Raw genomic sequence first — 21,343 nt, 5'->3', positions numbered from 1 at the left:
AGGCAACAGAGGTCTGATCAGCCTCTAGCCTCTCCCCGTCGCCATTCGCAATCCTCGACGTATCCCTCTCCCTGCGCGCAAAAGGACCCACGGAGCCTAGCAAACTTCGTGTGAGTGAGTGAATAAAAGGATCCACGGAGCCTAGCAAACTTCGTGAGAGAGACCCGAGCTTGTCGTAGTCCTCAAACAAGGATTTAATCAGAGCTGTGCCTGGGAAACTGTCCAGCCTACACCGCGACCATCTTCGGTGTAAGTAAACAATCTTGAATCAACCATTACGCGTCCGTGCCTAATTCTAGCGTGTCGCCCGTTCTGTCCGATCCAGCGTGCCCGGGCTGCTGGCCACAGCCCGCGCGGAGCGAAAAAGGGCCCGGATCGCTCCTGGCCCGCACATGGCGACATGGATGGGATCGGGAGTAGGCCCGCACATTCTGAAGCTACTGAAAAGCAGTACTAAACAATGTATAGTCCTGCTTTTGTATGTTAAGAGTACGTCAATAAAGCAAGTTACATAAAAACATTGACCTTTTTCTAAGCATGGGGGTTACCTTAGGGAGAGCCAGATGAATAACTCAAACTGTACCTGTAAGTGAACAAATTAAGATACGTGTAAAAAATGAGACTTCTATCCAGAGAGAAGAATTTAACATTTGCGTGACATCAGCAATTGCTTCGAGGGTGAAGATATGTTTGATTTTTTTTTCAGGTGAAGAAAGTTTCCAGAATCTTCAGGTTTTTGCTCTAATTTTAAAATGCCCAGCTTTCAAAAAGTTTGTCACTGGAAGATTTTATATCCACACTCCATTATTGGTTTTATCAGGTTAGATATTGATTTTTTTTTTTTTTTAATAAAATAATTCAAGGATGGGCATGGGGAAAAGAGCAGAAGTCATGCAAATTATATACAATATAACATCACAGGCTTTCTTTTGTACTTTACACTCATTTTACTCTTATTTTACTGCAAATGGCCATGTTGACACTGTACTACCCAATCCCTGACGTTTACAGAAGAGCAGCTATGATGCAACTTGATCTTTCATTCCTAGAACCGAGTATAACAGTAGGTCCTATGATTACATTATTAGAAAACACAACCCAGGGAAATAAAGACCACAGATGATAATGAGAAATCAGAAAAGACTAATGATTTGTGATTTCAGAAAATTTCACATGAAAAATCACATTGGAGAAGATAAAAGTGAACTGAGATACAAAACAAAGGGAAAGAAAGTTGCTTACAAGAAAGCAGTCCCCCATTGCCACAAAACTGTGCAGTTGAGTTTCCATCTCTCCTAGTGCAACCCATAGGATAATACAACCCTTGCAAAAAAGATATTCTCCTTTTTCTTTTTTTTTAATTTTATTTTGTGTGTTAGGCCAAATTAGCTAAATCAGTTCCAAATTCTATTGACTGAGCAGAGCTCAGTCTTTCAAGTCTGTGTGGCGCTACTACCAGCAAAAATCCTCCCTCCCAGAGTTTTCAGCCTGGGGCTTCAGATACTCCAAAATCCATGGCAGGCATCCTACGTGCAGGCCCCAAACCTAAAGGCTTTGGAGCAAGCTAGGGAGAAATCCCCTATCTCTATAAAAAAATAAAGTATGTAGCCAAGATTTTCCCATTGGGAGGCTGTAGTAGACTCTCCCAGGGGGCCTGCCTGCAGTGTATTGGACAAGTCTCCCCTCTTAACTACACTATGCCAATCAAGGTGATTTTGGCCCACAAGAGGCTGAGATCCTACATACAAGCCCTTGTGAGCCAACAGGAATTTTTTTTGCAAAAATATATTTTTTTATATAGGTAGATATACGTACACTACACCTTTCCAGCATGGTCACCATTACAGTATCACATACCCATTACAATACAAGCTCCTGTGCACCTGTTACAATTTGCGCACCCATACACCCATTACTGTTCTTACCCCTGCACACCCTCGGACCCATCCACATTCCCTTCATCATTAGAATTGCGGTGGCCTGCCTCTGCCATCTGTTCCTTTCTTTAGTCTTTGGTCATTAGTCCATGTTGCTGTTACTGTTTCTGTTATTGCTGCCGCTGTCCTTGTCATCTCCTTTTCCTCTGCTGTCCTCATTGCTTAATCCACTTTCTTTTTTGCTGTCCCTAACTTCTTCCATGTTGTCACTGCTCTCTTCATGAGAGGGGGTGTTTTTTAACACTGTACAAGTGGTTACTCTGCCAGATGATCTTTTTTGCCTCTTTGCTGTCCTCTCTTACTGTCTTCTGGTAGCATGTCTGCAGTTCACTCAGTCCCATTTTAATACAGGCCTTGACTGAGAGCTTTGTGTCTCAGTACATCAGAAGATTCCTGGTCTTGCATAGTGCACTCCTGATGCAGGAGACGAACTGGTTGAAGCAGGCTGATGGGGACCCCTGTTGTTTGGTCAGGTGTCCATGCAGGACTGCCTCTCTGGTCATGGTTTTGACCCGCCACCACTCAGCAGAGATGGTTTACTTTTTTTCCACACCACCTTGGTGTATGGGCAGACCCAGAGGAGGTGGTGGATTGTCTCTGCTTTCCGTTGACAGATTTCCCTTGTGAAGTTGGCTTGGCTTCTCTGCCCAGTGGGCTGCTTGCCAGTTCAAGTCCCTGTGGTCTTTCTATAGGCCCTTAGAGAAGATTCACTCTCAAATGGCCTTGCAGCTGTTGCTCGGGAGCAGGTCCACAGGTGACAGTCTGCCTTTGGCTCTGACTGCCTTCTGCATCTTGTGGTGGTTGGTCATGGTTTCAGGGGTTTCTTTGAGCAGGTCATACTTGCTCCAGAAAATGTTTAAGACCTTGTAGAACCATGGCTGCTTCATGGTCCTCAGCTTCCTGTTGGGCAGCATGTCTACCTGCCAACATCTCAGCAGGTGCCCTACATAGTATTCTACAAAGCAGGCTGTTTTTATCTCTGCCCCAGTTGCCAGTTTGCAGATCTGGCTCATGTACTTGGCCCAGAGGAACAGGAGAATATATGGCATTCCCCTGCCCCCAGTATGTTTTTCCTCTAGTTGCAAACCATTTCATCAGTTTCTTAAGGTCTGTGCGGTATATCTTGCAATACCTAAGAAAGTAACATCTATTTTAACAAGTTGCAGAACACTGGAATGCTAAAAATAAGAATGACTCTCTGCTATTAATCATAGCATTTTTCATAGACTAAACAGTTAGATTCCTGTAGTTTTTAAGTTTCCTATTTTTTTTTATCAATTGTATTTTGTCAAACATAAAGCAAAGTAATTATAAGTGCTTTTGAATTTTATCGTGTGCATCTCTGCAATATGTTGCTGACATTTAAATAACAAAAATACATTAAAAAGAACGTTTTTCCAATCTTCAATCCTTTTCATGTCCCAGTCTACAATCTTTTCTTTCTTTTGGAAAAGTTGGCGGGTATGTTGTCTTAGATTGTAAGATGTTTGTTGTAGAAGCCACTTTTTCTGTCTATTAGTAAAAACTCTTATTGATAGCGTAAAAATTGTTTAAAAGAATGTTAATATACCATATTATACATATATTACCTCTGGTAACTTTAGTCTTTTTAAATATATTTTTAAGGTGTAAAAAATTTGCAATAGTTGAGTAGACAGTTACTTGCTGATGCACTTTAGGAAGCTATGAAAACACCCTGTGGCAGAAGGCCACCTCTGTTTCTCCCCCAAAACTGCTCTGTGACAATTTGGTTAGGATGGGCCCAGCAGAGGATACACACCGTACCCTATCTCTTTAGGTAACCTGAGCTGGATACATTCCTGAGGGAGGGGGCAAACCTGCTCCCTCTGCCTACCTGACTGGCATCACATACCTGGGTGAGGGGCTTACTCCCTGAGGAGCTAGGAACTGCCAGTCTGCCCAGCAACTAGTGATGCATTTCAAATTGATTGGCTGACAGCCAACAGGTGCTGGCCTCCATTGGACCAGGTAAACGAGGTCACAAGGGCTATATAAGTTTAAGGACTGCCCCAGAGGAAGGGGCAGCAGCCATGAGGAAGACTCAGAGAGAGAGAGAGAGAGAGAGAGAGAGAGAGAGAGAAGAGCTGAACCGAACCGAACCATCTGAAACTTGCTCTCTCTCTCAAAACTCATGATCAAGGAACTGCCTGCCTCCAGAGGGAATCTCCACCTGCCTCTGGATGCTACTTATGAGTAATCTACCTGAGATCTAACTAGATATATAGCTTGCAGCAACTCAGATGCATGATCAAAGGCTACTCCAGCCACCCTGTTTGCTCTATGGGATTTCTCTAATACTACTCAACTCTGTACCCTATTCCAACCTTACCTCTTGTAACCAATAAAGTTCTCCTTTGTATCTAGTGTGGGAGACTTATTGGGTGTGGGTCTAGATTATGCCTTGGGGTTCCCTTGGTGCGGCTAACTAAGGGAGACCACTACTTGTGCTTATGACTGAGAGAAGCACCCCCAAGTGCTTGAAGTGAGTCAAGTACCCTCGAGGGCTACTAGGCCTGTGTTTCCCAGGGTGCACAGAGCCAGAATCAAGCCCAGCCCTGGGTGGTGGCAGTGGAACCCCCAGGCTAGTGGGTATGCTCCAGGAAGGGGGTCGGCCAGATGTGAGGCGCCCCCAGGGAGGCACTCAGAGCATGGAAGGTGGTCGGGTGCAGTGAGGTGGGTTGCTCAACGCAGGAGCCCCCCCTACTGGCCCGCCACACACCCAATATAAGAATTATTACAATAGAATGCCAAACAACTGCACTTTGAAGTCAGGAAAATGTGGTTGATCAGTATCCTCCCAAAACACAATTGAAAACTCAGTGTAACAAAAAATATACTGTATTATAAAATATTTTATTAACTGGGTTAATGTAGCATGAATAGAAATCAATTGATTTTGAATTCAGTATTGATGCAGATGGAGATCTGCACAATGGAGACTCTGCTTTTTGATTAACCACACATCATGAAACAGTGTGGGATGATTGGACGGTATTTGGCATTCTACTGTATATTAATCAAAATCTATTCCTTCTGTTCCTTAATTGTAAGGGCACTTGCATGAATGCAGCACCTTTGTTGCTGTACTCTGAAAACTCACTGTACCAATGGGGATTGCATCTGCATCTAGGGAAGTGAATGAATTGCTTATTTGGCAAGTAATGGAACTTCTCAGAAGTAATGCTTCTTAATTGTCAGCCTTGCAAACTCACCTGGGGATCTGAAAATCAAGCTGGAGCCTTTCCTGCTCATGTCTCATTGCCAGCAATAAAGCTTCTATGGGCCAAGGGATATTTTCATTTATACCTGTGCAACCTCATTAGCCAGCTGGCAGGTAGGGAAGGAGGGGGAAGACCTTTTTTAGATGGAGTCCATTTGATGGTGAATCCATAATACTCAATAAGTAGAGACCTATAATAGTATGTTAGAGACATTTTCAACATGAAATTGCTCTTTAAAGACTTGTTTTTACTTCATACTGACTGCTGTGGAGAAGATGCTTGAATAGAGGGATGGATGGCACAGGAAGAAGACATTGGGAACTAACCAACTCAAACTTTAGTCATTGAAACAACCACTCCCTGTCCCAGAAAAAGTGTCATCTCACTCCTACCATGGTCAATGCCAGTGATCCATAAATCCATTGTGCCTATGAACTCAGCAGGATAGTGGCCTAGGCCGTTTCTACAGTCTGAGGGGTTGTTGGCTGTAGCCATGTTGGTCTAAGGCAGGGACAGTCAAACTATGGCCTGTGGGCTGGATCCAGCCTGCCAGGCACTTTCATCTAGCATGCAGTACCCACATACAAATTGTATCTCACCCAGCCCTTCTGCCCATGAGGATGGGAGCAAGGTGCCTATGTGTACACACTCTCCCAAACATACCCTATTGTACCTGGCTCCCACCCTCATGGGCAGAAGAGCTCAACCTGGCCAGCAGGCAGTTTCCAGGTGGGGCCACTGCTGCAGCCCCCCTGGGACCTGCTCTGCTTCCCCAGTCTGCTGCTGGCTCCAGGCAGAAGGTGGGGAAGCAGCAGGGGTGGGGCCTGAGCTGCAGCTGGGTAGGAGTACAGAGCATGGGGCTGGGACTGGTGACAGTGTGGAGCTTGTACCCAGCTGGGCAGCAGCAGCATGGAGCTCAGGTGGGCAGCATGTGGGTGTGAGGGAGGGTAGGGGGGTATGGGGACCCCTCGACACCCTCCCCCATGGTGTGCAACCCCAGCAGGCAGTGGCAGCAGCAGCAGGTGAGGGCACTTACGGCAGTGGTGCCCAGTGGGGTGCAGCTCTGGCCAGTGCTGAACATCATGGTGAGAGGCACAGCCTCTACTGGGCAGTCTCTCTATCGCCGGCGCTCCCTACCATGCATGCACAACCCCTACACTCATGCAGAATGGGAGGGAAGCCCTACATGTTAGAGTCAGCTGCCTTCCCTGCTGGGGATGCATGGCACAGGAGGGAAAGGCAACCGCGCCCTGAGTGTCCCCACACACCCCCACTCTCCCTCACACCCCACAAACACAACACACCCGCACCCTTCCCCCACAACCCCTTACATATATGCAACCCCCAAACGTACCCTGTGCCCCCCACACAGCCACACCCCCTCACACACCCTGCCACACCCCCACACCATATCACACACGCATACCCCAACCACGCCCCCCACAATCTACAAAACTAAGCATTTATTTGAGTTATTATGCAGTCACTTCTATATACAGTATGCAAACACGAATGACAATATTTTTGTAATAAAATTAAAATATTTTATAGTAGGTGTTTGGTTTGTTTTGATTTGGTTTTTTAATTTGTTTTTTTTTCTGGTTCTAAAATGGTACTCCCCCTTCCCCCACGAAAGGAGTATTTCCAGAGGGAAGGGGAGGGACTTCCAGTGGCAAAGATCAGGGGTTGGAGGTGGGGGGGGTGGTGACCGGGGGCAGAGCAACTGTCAAGGGGCAGAGCTACTTATACAGCCCTTGACAGCTCATCAAAACACGTTAAGTGGCCCTCTGCCCAAAATAATTTTGTGTCCCTGGTCTAAGGACATGGGTCTAAGGAGCAATAATTTGTTTTGTAGCAAAACCCCCAGTTTTTATTTTTTTGATTTATTTTAAAATGCATTCCCTCCCATTCCCCAACCATTTCTGACCTTCTTTCCCTCTCTGTTCCCTATAGATAAGTATAAGTAAGCTAAGATGTAGGATAAGCTTTAACATTTTATTTTAGGTAGTACATTTTATTTTTCTCTCCCCTCTTTGCAAATAAGTGCCCTGCTATTTTGATATAGATATCTACTGTTTTATAAGTGATAATTATTATGTTTGTGTTGATTTTTATTTATTTGTTTATTTATTTTTTACTGCTTTTACATTGTGTGATTACTGTTTTAGGCCTATATATGTAAGTTAGCATAAGTTATGTCAAGCCTCCATCTTATCCCCATGCCCGGTTGTGTAACCCATGACTCACACCTACTCCTCCTATGTAACTTGGTTCCTGAATGAATGGGGATGAATGAGGGTGCTTGAGAGACAATGGCAGTAGGTCTAAAATTAGCTCCCTCTGAATGACCAAACCATCAACACCAATACCTGGACCAATGACCCAGCCCTTGAAACTACCCTCAGCATTCAAGAAACAAAAGATGAGGCAACCCACCATTGTGCCAGGCTGCACATGCTCAGTAAGAATACCTGGAGCCCTCTAGAACAGGACTGACCTTGCCTAGACAGGCCCTCCCCATAGGAGATCAGAGGAAGTCTGCCCCATAAAAATGGGTAGTGAAGACTGACTCTTTGAGATGCCCTCTCCATCTGGACCAGCACCATGCCACACCACCTATCCACCCAGAGGCCCTGTCGGTGGCCCCCCTCTGGACAACACCTACTGGACAAGGACTTCTTTCCAGCCTGGATAGGTAGCTATCACCCCCACCCTCTCTTCAACCAAGGACTTGGACTCTGCTTCTCTTCTCTACCTGGACTCCAACCCTTCCACTGAGTCTCTCCTGCTGCCATTGTGCGTGTGTGTGTGAGCCAATAACTTCATTGGGCTGTGTAGTATGTTGTCGGTTTAATAAACCTGTTATTTGAACCCCTGAGTTGGGTTTGCTTTACTACAGTCCAGCCCTGCTCCAATCTCTGCTCCTTGCCCCTCTAACTTCTGTCTCATTTCTCTCCCTCCTGCTTCTGACTCACTGCCACCTCCAACACCTGTCCTGAGCTCCTCTCTGCCTCCAAACCCCCTGTTTCTTTGCCACTGTATTATCCCAACTGCCTTTTCCCCTGAGCAACCAGGTTTCTGCCTCAGTTTCTTTCCTGGCTGTCTCCTCCTTGCCACCACTTATCTGCCCCCCCCCAAATCTCTCAGCTGTTTGCCTCAGTTTCGAGCCCCAAGCTCCCAGGTTTCTGTCTCTCTCTCTTTCCTGGCTGTCTCCTCCTTGCCACCACTTATCTGCCCCCCCCCAAATCTCTCAGCTGTTTGCCTCAGTTTCGAGCCCCAAGCTCCCAGGTTTCTGTCTCTCTCTCTTTCCTGGCTGTCTCCTCCTTGCCACCACTTATCTGCCCCCCCCCAAATCTCTCAGCTGTTTGCCTCAGTTTCGAGCCCCAAGCTCCCAGGTTTCTGTCTCTCTCTCTTTCCTGGCTGTCTCCTCCTTGCCACCACTTATCTGCCCCCCCCCAAATCTCTCAGCTGTTTGCCTCAGTTTCGAGCCCCAAGCTCCCAGGTTTCTGTCTCTCTCTCTTTCCTGGCTGTCTCCTCCTTGCCACCAGGCTTCTTCTTTTTTTTTCTTTTTCTCCTTCCTCCCCCCTGCCCGTGCACCAGTGACCTTGAGTAACCCTGGGTCCACTTGATCCTAAGTAAACCCAAGCCTCAGTTCCTCAGCCAGCTTCTCTCTAGTCCACTGGTTCTAATCCCGGTTCTGGCAACTTTCCCTCCCTATGCTTTAACTCTCTCTCTCTCACCTTAACCTTCCCCCAAGTATCCCAGGTACCCCAAGCACACACATACACACTGTACCATCCAAGTTAGGAACTTAACTGTGTGTATGTGTAGGTGGGTTGTATGTGTGCGAACTGGTGAGTATGTGTGTGTGTTTGTATATATATCATTGTGTGCATGATATACGAATTAGTGATCTTTGTATGTGTACTGAGTGTGTGGGTATTGACAATTGATTTTTGTCTAATTTTTAGTGCGTAGTGTGTATGTGCTTGAATTGGTGATAGCATGCATGTGCCTAGGCTGGTTTGGATGTATATGTGCCTGAGCTGATAGTGTGTGTGTGTGTGTGTGTGTGTGCTCCTAATTGATTTGTGTGTTTGTATATGTGCAGTTGTGTCACACAGCCTCCTGTCTAACAACACAATATTGAGATCCTGAGAGTTGGCCTGACCACACAGGGCAACAGTTTAATGAAAGATATCACATCTGCCCAAAGAACCTTGCTTGTTTTATATAGTCTGAGGCACATAGGAGACATAAAGCTTGGTGTGGCCAAATGAACCCTCCCAGCATGAAATGAATGTCCTCAGCCGTTGCAAGACTAGTACCTAGCCCTATTACCTTTTTCTTAATCAGCCCAAAACAAGCAGTATGTTGGCAGGAATGGAAGAGATATGGCTGAAGCACAGTGCTATCTATGTTCCAGCTACAACTCCTTGTCTTGATCTATTTCCTCTGTACTGCTGTGTCCTGATGAGACTGCTTTCTCTCCTCCAGACTTCCTACATGCCAGCAAGAGGAGGGGATTGAGTGCATAGTTCTCAGTTCCAGTCCACCTCCTCTCAACTCGCATGGGCCAGGAAGAACAACTGCAAGAGAAGTCCTGCTCAGCTTCTCCAGCCCTTGGAACAGTTGGACAATGCTTAGTGTAGACTAAATCTTGGGAGAACTTAGCTGCCAAACACTTAACAAGCTTTGCTGAACATGTGCAGTCAGAGACTTCCTCCCGCACCTTCACTAAAGGCTTATGACTTGGCTAAATTATGTGTGCTGTTACCCAGAACAACAAAAGGCACATCCCTGCCAACCTCCATAATATTTCACATCCCTGCTGCAAAATAGTGAGGCTAGAGTATTTTAAATAGTTGTAAAATAGTCTTTAAAATGGGTAAACATTTTTCCCTAGTCTCAATTTTTTTAGAAATGGCTGAGCTATTTTTGCTGAAACCTTCCAAAAGCTAACAAACAAACAGAAACATAAATCAACAAAATAAGGGCAGGAGTGGAGGGGATTGAGTGGGATCACTTGACATCTGTTTTGTGAAATGTCAGCCAAATGTGTTAGTTTTGACCACGTGATAGGTGACAGTAAACAAGAACTTATAATAGGAAGAGTTGAGCAAATTTACTTCAAGGTGGCATTGCCAGCTCCACTTAGAATATGCCAGCAGATTTGTTTTTTAATTGAAAGTTTTATGAACATTTTCCATAGATTATCACTTGTGTGCTCTCATCCAACCAATAGGAAAATCCTTAATCTGACATGAAAATAACTCTGGCCATGTCCACATGTGCGGCTGTCTAGTATGTGGCAATGCAGACACCTCTGTGGTGCCATGTACTGCATGTCCAGTTGTTCTTTGCACTGCAAGGAAGCAGTACAGAGCGGTTTTTTTTGACCCCTGGATATCCAGGAGTTAAAAAAACCAGTGGAGAAAAAAAGTGGAGCGGCATAAGCACAGGCAACACACGCTGCTCAAAAACGGAGCCGGACCACCCAGAGCCACACTGCAGCTGCTGGCCAGGCTCCACGTGGCATAATTGCTACTGCTGCAGCCCCAGAAGGCCCCCAGGGGCCCAGGTAAGGCTGCTGAGGCCAGCCCAGTACTGGGCCCAGCCTCCCCTACCACACCCAGGATAACTTACTGTGTGGTAGAGCATGTGGCGCAGGTGTTCTCCAGGGACAAATAACGGTAGTGCAAGGTGTACTGCTGCTTTTTGTCCTTGAAGAACCAAACATCCATACCACGTGTGGACATGGCCATCAAACAGTCAGTGAATTGAAGTATTGAAGAATGATTCCAAAAAATGTTTGAAAAATACTTCCATTTAATTCATATTTGGGCTAGTAAATCAATTACTTTTTTCCAGACCAAGACTGCTTAACCTTAGAGGTTAGCTTTGTTAAAACATGGTTCACTTTGTATTATCTTTCTTGCATGTTCTTCTCTTGTTGTTTTGGTCACTTATAAAAGCTGTACATTCTATTTACATTTCTGCTAGCAAATCATCCCAGTCACACCTCTTGTATTGCATTCCTAGGCATGATGATATAGGTGTGCCTTGTCTTTAAAAGTTGTAAATTAAAATTAATACGTTTGTGTTTAGTTTCAGTTACAGTTTAGAGATGTTATTTATACCATTGTTTATATGCCTGCCTGAAAGGTTAAAATGCACAGGGCTTGTGATGCGGAAAAATGCAAGGCAGGGTTTCAAGACATTTCTGTGCTCAGGCATAGAATAAGCCATCTTGCATATTGTTTGAACTGTATAGCTTTTCTAATCCTTGAAGCTGAACTTTCCTTCAACTTCCCATGCTATTACTTTGTCTGTAAATCTGCCTACTACCTCCGGTACAATATCACTTCTGAATTCTACTACATCACCTCCAAGTCTGCTGAAATCTTCATCCTGGCTTTAATCTTCTCTCACCTGAATATATCATAACTCCCTTCTTTATGGCCTGGCACAGCAGAATTTTCTTCTTCCCAGAACATGGTAATGGTTGAATTTGTAGAATGCAACGTTTGTAACTTAAATTAATTTCCAGTATTTATGGGTGTTTTTTTACTCTTCTTTGTTTTAATCCAACAAACATTAATGTTATTATATGTATAATCTTTCCTACTATAAAGCAAGTAGTTAACTCATCATCAGGTATCCTGGTTTTCCCTGATAAAAAACTGCAAATTCTCTAATAAAACCCCCAATATCCATTATTAAAATTAAATGTCCCCCTGCCCCAGCCCTGCCCAACTCCCTCCCTCCCTATGAGGGCCTCAAACCCCACCCCCACAACTTACCTGCTGTAGCTGCTCTCCAGGCTGCCTGGTGGCCACGTGCATATATGTGCATATTCAGGCACATGGCACCCCCTGCATGCCTGCCCTCCTCCCACTCCCTGCAGCCCCTTGCAGGCTGGAACTCTGCCAGGCTGCCAGGGGCTCATTGCAAAACTGTAAAATCCACGAGTTTCTCTGCTAAAATGAGAAATCTGTGTTTTATTCCAGTAAGGGGGGGAATCCATGTTTTACTCATTTTTCTGTGGGAAACAGAAAACCCAGATCCCTGCTCATCACATCCTCTTTCAGCTTCCAGGTGCATCTGGGATTTGTAGTCCACAGTGGCAGGCAGCAGTAAGTTTGAGTGGGGGGGAGGGGTGTTTACCCCCCCCCCGGTCCCAGACCCTAGCTGGGCTTGCCCCCTGTACCCCTTTGTCAGCCAACCCACACTACTCCAGCAAGGGAGCAGAGGGGCAGGGCTAGCTCTACTCTCTGGGCTGGAAAGGATGCTTGGATGCTGAGGGACTGTGATTTAACTTGAACAAGGAAGGGCTCTAGGACAGAAGTTTGATAAACCAGTTTGACCCAAATCAGTTAAGTCTGATACTACATTCAACCAAATTTATCTTAAACCAGTTTCAGCCATTTTGAAACTCATTTATATGCACTGAATGTCTGTTCTGTTACAGGTTTAAACCAGTTTGTTATGACTTAAATCAGTTTATATATAACTTCTGTCCCTAGCCTGGTGAACCAGATATTTTCCTAGGTTTCTAGACTTCTTCCTTCCAGATTTTCATTAATTTTGTATTGAGATATTTCTATTCTCCATTTTTAAATGTTTGTGTTCCTAGTGATTTCTACAGCCAAGTAGTGTAAGTTTTGGCACAGGAAAACTTATTCAGCAGTTGCCTCATTAATGAGGTGATTGTTCAGTCTTCTAGTGCTATTGCTAAGACAGCAAGTTTCAGGTCCAGAAGAGTGTCATCATCCTTATTTAACAATGTGTTTGTTTGCAAATCTGTCCAATAACTTAACATGCTTTCTATATTTTATTATTTCTTACCTGACTTTTACAGTAAATTGCCTCACTCTAGTGGAAAAGATGTTTGGTTAATACAAATCAGATATTGTTGGATATGGAATCCCTTTGTCACCAATGCTTTGAAGCCAAAAGCAATCCCGACTTGAAATAATTCTGTATATTAAATAGATTTCCAATTCCAATATTATAAAAGGGACAAACTTTCATAAATTTGTCTGATATTTTTTCAGCCAGCACTAATTTTGAGTTGCTTTCTGCATGAATTGCTTTCTAAATGACTTGTTGGTTTTTAAGTCATGTAACAGTGAGCATATTGCATTGTACAAGTAAAGATTACACATTGTACATGTTTAAAAAATATTCATCTCATGAATAAGGTCTCATTTGGTGAATAAACTGTGCGCGTTAATGTGGTTCCCGTGTTCAAGCATAGCCTAAATTTTTAGTGCCTTGTAATATTTCTTGGTGTGAGATGGCTCAGAAGCCATCCTCTTATAACTAATAAATGTTTGTCAGCATAAGAAATTACTATTATTGTCAGCTGCTTTGACTGCAACTTGCCAAGAATAAACCAGCTTTTCAGTCTCTACTGGGTGTATATGGGTGGTATGAGTATATATTATGTGCAGATGCATAAGGGGCAGCTCTACACCCTAGGCAGGGGTTGTGCATAAGCTGGTGGTAGGGGGTGCTGTTTTTTTCTACATGCCTTTAGTTACACTTCTGATTTTGTGTGAGTGTCTAGTGCAGTGATTCTCAGCCAGGGTGTTAGAACACCCTGGGATGCCACAAAATCTTTTTTTGCTACAAGGAGATAAGTGCAGGGTCAGGCTAGACCATCATTAGCCGTTGCCTTTCCTTCACTACCCAGCCCCTCTAAGGAGGTAAGCACTGTAATAAATTCATTCAATTTTGAAATGGGTTACTATCAATTCACAAAAATTGGGCCAGGGGGGGCTCAGAACAAATGAAGGGTGCCTCAACTCTAAAAAGGTTGAGAACCACAGATCTAGTATTATATTTGCTTTCACATTGCATGCTAAATTACTTTTTTAAAATGAGGATACTTTCAGCACCACTTACATTAAATTGTTGGGTGCTAGATGAGTGGCATTAGCCTCATTGCATCCCATCCATGTCCTTGATTCCTGATTTGTGTGCAGCAAGCAGTCTATAGTTTATCTGAAAAGGTGGGAAGGCTCACAAACAGGTATATGGCTGCATTACCCATAATGGCTATATTAGATGCACTTTTTTGGTAAAAAACTAGCTTATTATTTATGTTAGTTGCCCACTTTAAAGTAGTCACCTTTTTATAGGGCTGATGCAAAATTGCAGCTTTCTGATCTGAGTTCCAGCATGTGGAACTGCGAGGAAGAATGGGAGAAGCTGCCTTCCCTTCCTGAAAAATACTTTTCCCCATCTGGCAATGGTTGAAAAGATACTTTTAAGAAAAGTTCCTTTATAATAACCCTCAGTCTGAGGAGTAGCTGCCTGCAAACACCATCAGAAACATGACAGGATTTTGGAAGTAAGATCACCCTCACATATTACTAGAATAAGCTTTTGACAGAAACTTTCTTCTCTTGGTACTGTTGAAGCCTGGGAGGAAACCTTAGGTTTCCTGTGAAAAGTTTGCCACATTGCACTGGGATATCTCATTTTGTATTGAATTCCCAACCAGGTTAAGAAACTGAAAGAGCCATTCTTGTGAATTGTGTTTTCTTTACAATTTTATATTGGAACTTAGTAATTCATTTCTATCTTTTAATTGATAGGACACTAGTAGATTCATAGATTCATAGATGTTAGGGTCGGAAGGGACCACAATAGATCATCGAGTCCAACCCCCTGCATAGGCAGGAAAGACTGCTGGGTTCAGATGACCCCAGCTAGATTCCTATCTAACCTCCTCTTGAAGACCCGCAGGGTAGGGGAGAGCACCACCTCCCTTGGGAGCCCACTCCAGACTTTGGCCACTCTACCTGTGAAGAAGTTCTTCCTAATGTCTAGTCTAAATCTGCTCTCTGCTAGCTTATGGCCATTATTTCTTGTAACCCCCAGGGGCGCCTTGGTGAGTAAAGCCTCACCAATTCCCTTCTGTGCCCCCATGATGAACTTATAGGTAGCCACAAGCTCGCCTCTCAACCTTCTTTTGCAGAGGCTGAAGAGGTCCATGTGCCCTAGTCTCTCCTCACAGGGCTTGGCCTGCAAGCCCTTAACCATATGAGTGGCCCTTCTCTGGACCCTCTCCAGGTTATCCACATCCCTCTTGAAGTGCGGTGTCCAAAATTACATGCAGTATTCCAACTGCGGTCTGACCAGTGCCTGATAGAGGGGAAGCATCACCTCTTTGGTTCTGTTCGTCATGCATCTGCTGATGCACGATAAAGTGCCATTAGCTTTCCTGATGACTTTGTCACACTGACAACTCATGTTCATATTGGGAGTCCACTAGGACTCCAAGATCCCTTTCCACTTCCGTGCCACCAAGCATGCCATTTCTTAGGCAGTAGGTATGCTGGACATTTTTCCTCCCTAGATACAGCAAATTGCATTTCTCCTTGTTGAATTGCATTCTGTTGTTTTGTGCCCATATGTCCAACCTGTCCAGGTCTGCCTGTAGTTGTTCCCTGCTCTCTGGCATGTCTACTTCTCCCCACAGTTTTGTGTTATCCGCAGACTTGAACAGAGTACACTTCACTCCCTTGTCCAAGTCGCTGATGAAAACATGGAAGAGTATCGGTCCAAGGACTGAGCCCTGCGGGACCCCACTGCCCACACCCTTCCAGGTCGATCCCAACCCATCCCTTACAACTCTCTGGGTATGACCCTCTAGCCAATTCGCCACCCACCGGACTAGTAGAGTTTAGAAACTTCCAGTAAAACCACTGGCTACAAATTCTACTTTCAAGCTCACTACTGCTATGGGCCACTTTAAATAAGAAATGTAAATAGGATATAAAGAACAACTGAAAGTAACTAGTAGTTAGGTGGTAGGTCTGCAGATGAATGCATATGTTAGTTGCTGTCCTAATGACCATTTTATTTGAGAGGTAGAAGCACATTTTGGTGGGGGGGTGGGGGGGAAGCCATTAGTTTGTCACTGGAGTAATGAAGTTTTCTTTTCAGTAAAGAGTCTTCTAAAAGCAAAAAACAAACAAACCCTTTTTATAGTTAAATTTTCAACGTGGCATGCTTTTCTTTGTCTCCTGAAGTAAGAGAGAATATTCATACAGACTTCAAAGGCTCCTCTAGTGCTGAAAGGAGTTGTTCCTTAAAAACTGGATGTTAGTAACTTTCACTGTTTTGTGCAAGGAAGATCTGTGTGTGTACTTTGTGGATGGCTCAAATAGCTACTCACAGTTAAGGAGGGACATGCATCCTCTTCCCAAAGGGAAGAAAAAGTTATATAAAAGCATATAATGTTTATGTATTTTTGTTGCATTCAGCCATTTTTCATATATGAAAAGGATGGAATTGGGATAGAGGTAAGCCTTTTGCCATGAATGGTTATTTGTGGTCTGGTTTGGAACAACTCAGTGGCTTGATGTATAGATTCCTACCCTGCCTTTTTCCCTGATGCCAATAAAAAATGTAAGATTTCATAACTTTTTCATCACTTTTCAAATGTTAGAGTTGACATCAGGCGGCTCTGAAGTCACACCTTGGGCCTGGGTTCAGCATCGTGGGCCCTAATATAACCTAGGTAATAGATGCACAACAAGTTGCCCTATGTGGACTGTACAATCCAAAATCTGTTCTCTACTATTCTCATCTGCGTGATAACTATGGACCTATCTAATTCTCAGGGGCTGCCCCCTAATTTTATGCTCTGAGCACGAGCACGGTGCTGGACATTATTTTCCTGGTGGAGCACAGCAGCCCCACACACACACACACACACACACACACACACACACACACCCCTCTGGCTGAGGGGCTCTGGGAGTCATCTGTCTTCCAGATGGCTGTTTGTCAATCTCTGGGGAGGGGCAGGATTTCCAGGGCCCTTCAGCCAATCAGATGTAGGAGGCCCTCCCACCCTTCCCTGAAGATTGATCAGTGGCCATCTGTCAATCTCCAAGCAGAGACAAGACTTCTGGGGCCCCTCAGTCAATCAGAGGTGGAGGGGGCGGGCACCACATGCCGTCACAAAAATCTCTTCCCCTTCCCCCCATGCTTCAAGATGCCAGAGCTTCCTGTCTCCATTTTCAGCTCCATTCCCTCCCCCCGCTCCCCCTTTCTCCTCTTGCTAGCTGTTTTCCATCTTTTTTGTGGAGACTGGGCTTTTTCATCAGGGATCTACCAAATTCATGGTTTCCATGAAAAAATCATAAAATTACAAATTTGGTAGGTTCCTAATGATAACATACTAGGGTTTTTTCCCTCCCAAATGACCCCAGAATCTTTCAGGTTGCATCTTGGACAGTACATAGTAAGTAAGGCAGAGAAATGTGTCTGTTTTTATATATACCATATAAACATATACATTTAACACTAGTTCTCACTGTTTAGGCCACATTTCATATTCTCTGACCTCTTCTACCATTTTTCTTAGTTGTGGGCATTTTTATGTTGACCACGTTGGCTGTTTCAAAACCTAAGAGGCTTTTTTTAATTTTGAAATTTCCAGCCAGTGCACAGCTGGAAAAATGTTTTAATGGCAGTGGTGAGGGGTTTCTTTTCCTTTACACTATTCTAAAGCCAAACTATAGTATTTTAAAATGAATCTTCTCTAATATGGATGAAAGCTTGAGCTGCTGTAGGACTGAAAGGAAAAGAAAAAGAAAAGATTTCAAGTTACAAAAATACATTCAATACTTGATATTTAGCAGCTGTTGCAGCCACTTAAAGGCATTTCCTTTATCAACATGTAGCATTTGATGTTTTGGAGCCCCTCTAGTGAAAGACTAGATCCATGTGTAGCATTTAAAGATAGGGAAATAATTTATTTATATTAATATTTTGGATTATTTCCATAACTGGCTAATTGCTTAGACAAAGAAATATGTTTTCAAATATGTTTAGCTGGAAAAATATACCATATGTTCAATCCAAGCCTAGTAGTATTGCCAAGCTTTAGGCCCTGGAATGATATGCAGCAAATTGTTCTGTAATTCAGTAGCTACCTTTGTTCTTTCGCTTCATGCTTATTAAATCCCATTTAATCAATTATACAGGTCCATCATACAAATCTGTAAAATAAATATTTGAGCCATTGATGATTTACAGAAGTTTTAAGTGCTTTATTTGTTCAGTGGGCCACCAATCATCATAACTTACCAAAGACTGTTAAGGCGATTTTAACAATGGAACATCTCCAAAATCTGAGAGCAATCAAAATATCCTAGAATGGTTAAAGATTCATATCTTGATGCATCTTGATCCAGCCTTTCTCATCAGTGAAACTGTATGCATCAGATTCTTCCTGGTGGGAGTGATTACAATTCCAGGAAGTCCACAAAGTTGCAGTAATTTATACCAGTAGTTTGATTTATTTGGTATATAACAGTTTAATATTTTTATTTTTGCACGTGCGCGCACACACACACCTCATTAAAACTAAATTGTTGTATGGTAATGACTGACCATAAAGTTGAGTAATATGTCAGCTGTCTGATTTCTAGAAAAGTTGCTAATCTACCTGTGTGGATAGAATCTAGAAATATTTTAAACTATGTTTTGTTCAATGGAAATAAAAAAAAAAATCCACATTGTTTCAAGGGTCTTAACAGCTTTGTAACTTGGACATTTTCAAGTGATTAAATCTGTCTGGGTGAAATTGGCACAGTGATTGTATAGCCATAACTTCTGACAGAAACTTAGCGGCCTCTGAAATCTATTGATGCTTATGTTCAGTTCCTGTTATATCAATCACAAGTGTTGTCATCACGGTGGACACTGATACTTGCAGTTTCAGTAAAGATATTAATGATTTGAATGGGTTTAAAGACCACAGTATCTACTTACTCCCTGCATGTAATCCTGACAAGTCAGGATAAGGTAAAGTAGTGGAGTGGGTTTGGGAAATTGCAGGTCAGTGTTTTTGAGTCAATCTGTTATTTTCCAAAAGTACTTTAATTCAGTTCTTAAAAGTAAAATCAAAACCTCTAGAAAGGAATTATTGATGAAATTAAAAAATCTTTCCTGGTCACCTGAGAGGAAGAAAAGGAAAAAAAAGGGTAAAAACAAAAAACTTGTTTATTCACAAGGAAAAAATGACTGAATTTCCTGTCTTTACTTCCAGTAACTGCTGAAAAAAGGTTAGGCAGAGCTTTTGGGGTCAAGCAACATTTGCTGAAAAGTTCAATTAGTCTTAAGTTTTATTTCAAGCTCCTAAAAGATGGAAGGAAGCTGGAATTTAAAAGGTTAGGAGCTTCTAATTTAGCACAATATTCCTAACTGCTATAACCAGATTGTAAGTCCAGTTATTATTAGAAAGCTCAGTATTTAACAGAAAAAAATACCAGTACAGTGCTACAACTTGAGAAAGAATGGGAATGTTGCTTATTTACCAGCAAATGCTTTGTAGATGCGAATACTGAGTCAGATTCATTACCTTAACTACATCATGTGTGGAATATGCAGTAAAGTTGTGACTCCACTTCTGGTAGTAAATCCAGTTTCACTTTTACTGTTTTGCAAGTTTGCCAGGTTATTTTTCTGAAATGATTGCTGTTTACGAAGCACAGCCTGAGAAATTTGATGTACGGTCTGTATTTTAATCATGACCAAAAGAAATGGTGAATATAAGTGCAACTGCCAAGTCATTAACTCTGTATCCTTTTTCTTCCCTTTTTTCAGCGGAGCCCCTGCCTTTAATGGACTTGTGCCGAAGATCAATTCGGTTTGCTCTTGGCAGAGACCGCCTGCATGACATAGAATCTCTACCTTTGCCTCAGTCTCTGAAAAATTATTTACAGTATCAGTAAGAAGCCTAGAACCCCTCTGGCCTCATATTGGACTAAATCAATGCAAATGGCAGATATTATTGTTTACAGCAAAATATAAATCTTTGTGGCGGACACTTGAGTGTTATTTAATTTTTAATATATATATTTTTTTTAATCAACCACAGCAGAACCTTAAAGGGACTACTGAAGAATGTGAAAAGATTGATCTGATCTAGATTTGTGTATTATCTGTTGCCTACTGTTTGCCATCTTTTCAGATAATATCGAAGGCTGAATCCTCCTAGATCAGTTGTCCACGTGGCAGATGTTAGCTTACCTGTATTGACTTCTGGTAAACACCAGCTGAACATCTGGTCCCAAGATTTATCCTTGTACAGAAAAGCATCCTTTCAGTAATGTGATTGCTGCATATTAGTGAAAGGAATGACACCATGTGAAATTTTCAGTGTTTAAAAAATAGGACTTCATTTCCAGAGTTGCTAAGTGATTTCGGCTCTCAAATTTTATCTGGAATTCCGAGTTCTCAGTGCTTTAGAAAATCAAGCTCACAATGTGTTAGAGGGCCTGCCATGAAAGATTATTGTATAAAGCAGTAATGCTTGATTTAAAGCTAGATGAGAGGAAAAGGTACTTTGTAAGTGTATATTGGATAAATGAGATAAGGTAGTCAGTTTAGCCCATTGATTCCAAGATCAAATCTAGTCCCTCTAGAGTTCTGCTGTTTTTAACAACAAAATGTTCACAATCTCAATTCTAGGATATTCACATTTTACAAAACGTGTCACTTTTTATTTGAACAAATTTATTTTTACATTATATGAACTCTAAATACTTGGTTTTCCTTTTAACCTATGTGTGGGATACTGTTTATTTATCTGTTTAGAGTCAGTAGAATCCTCGCTTAACTGTTTTTCATCTTGAAAGGACTAGTTGGTTTTTTTTTTCTCCTCTCCCCCTCACCCCACCTGAAACACTCATTTTATCAGGCTCATCCCATTTTAAAGATGCTGCTCTTTAGTTGCATTTCTTATGTGTTCCAAGGTAATCTGCCTGATCAGTTATCTAGTTTTTAAACTGGAAGTTGTTGTAATGGCAGGATGTCAGATGTTTAAACTGAGCTGCCTTCAGCATATTTTAATGTGAATTTACTAATGAATGGGGAGAAAATTTCTAATAAAGTCTACTGTCCAAAATGAAAGTGTTCCTGTTATTAATTACTGTATATACATAACATTATGTACAGAGTTAGAGTTTCAGTTGCATTTCATTATTACCTTTGTGTAACATCTCTGTTTAAGTGTCTGTGTGGGTGAGTGGGTGGGTGGGTGGTGGTGCACGCATATGCACGTGCATGCGCACATGCGCATACAGTTCATTTAAGTATGGCCAATACCATGTTCTAGTCATTTTGGGTAGGTCT

The 21,343-nt window shown here is 42.8% G+C and overlaps 1 protein-coding gene across 2 annotated transcripts in view; it reads left to right on the top strand.

The window, feature by feature from the left end:
- The window catches only part of SPSB4 (splA/ryanodine receptor domain and SOCS box containing 4), a 151,747-nt gene extending 130,639 nt beyond the window's left edge, over window positions 1-21,108 (top strand). For both annotated transcript variants that reach the window (XM_025215785.1, XM_006016529.3), the window contains one exon: window positions 19,814-21,108. In XM_025215785.1, the coding sequence (XP_025071570.1) occupies window positions 19,814-19,831 (18 nt within the window). In that variant the 3' untranslated portion in view covers window positions 19,832-21,108. The remainder of the gene's footprint in view (window positions 1-19,813) is intronic.
- Window positions 21,109-21,343: the final 235 nt, after the last annotated feature.

The sequence above is a fragment of the Alligator sinensis genome, unplaced genomic scaffold (assembly GCF_000455745.1).
Source record: "Alligator sinensis unplaced genomic scaffold, ASM45574v1 scaffold187_1, whole genome shotgun sequence".
In the NCBI taxonomy this organism is placed as follows: Eukaryota; Metazoa; Chordata; order Crocodylia; family Alligatoridae; genus Alligator; species Alligator sinensis.
This window is presented reverse-complemented; position numbering and strand designations above follow the sequence as displayed.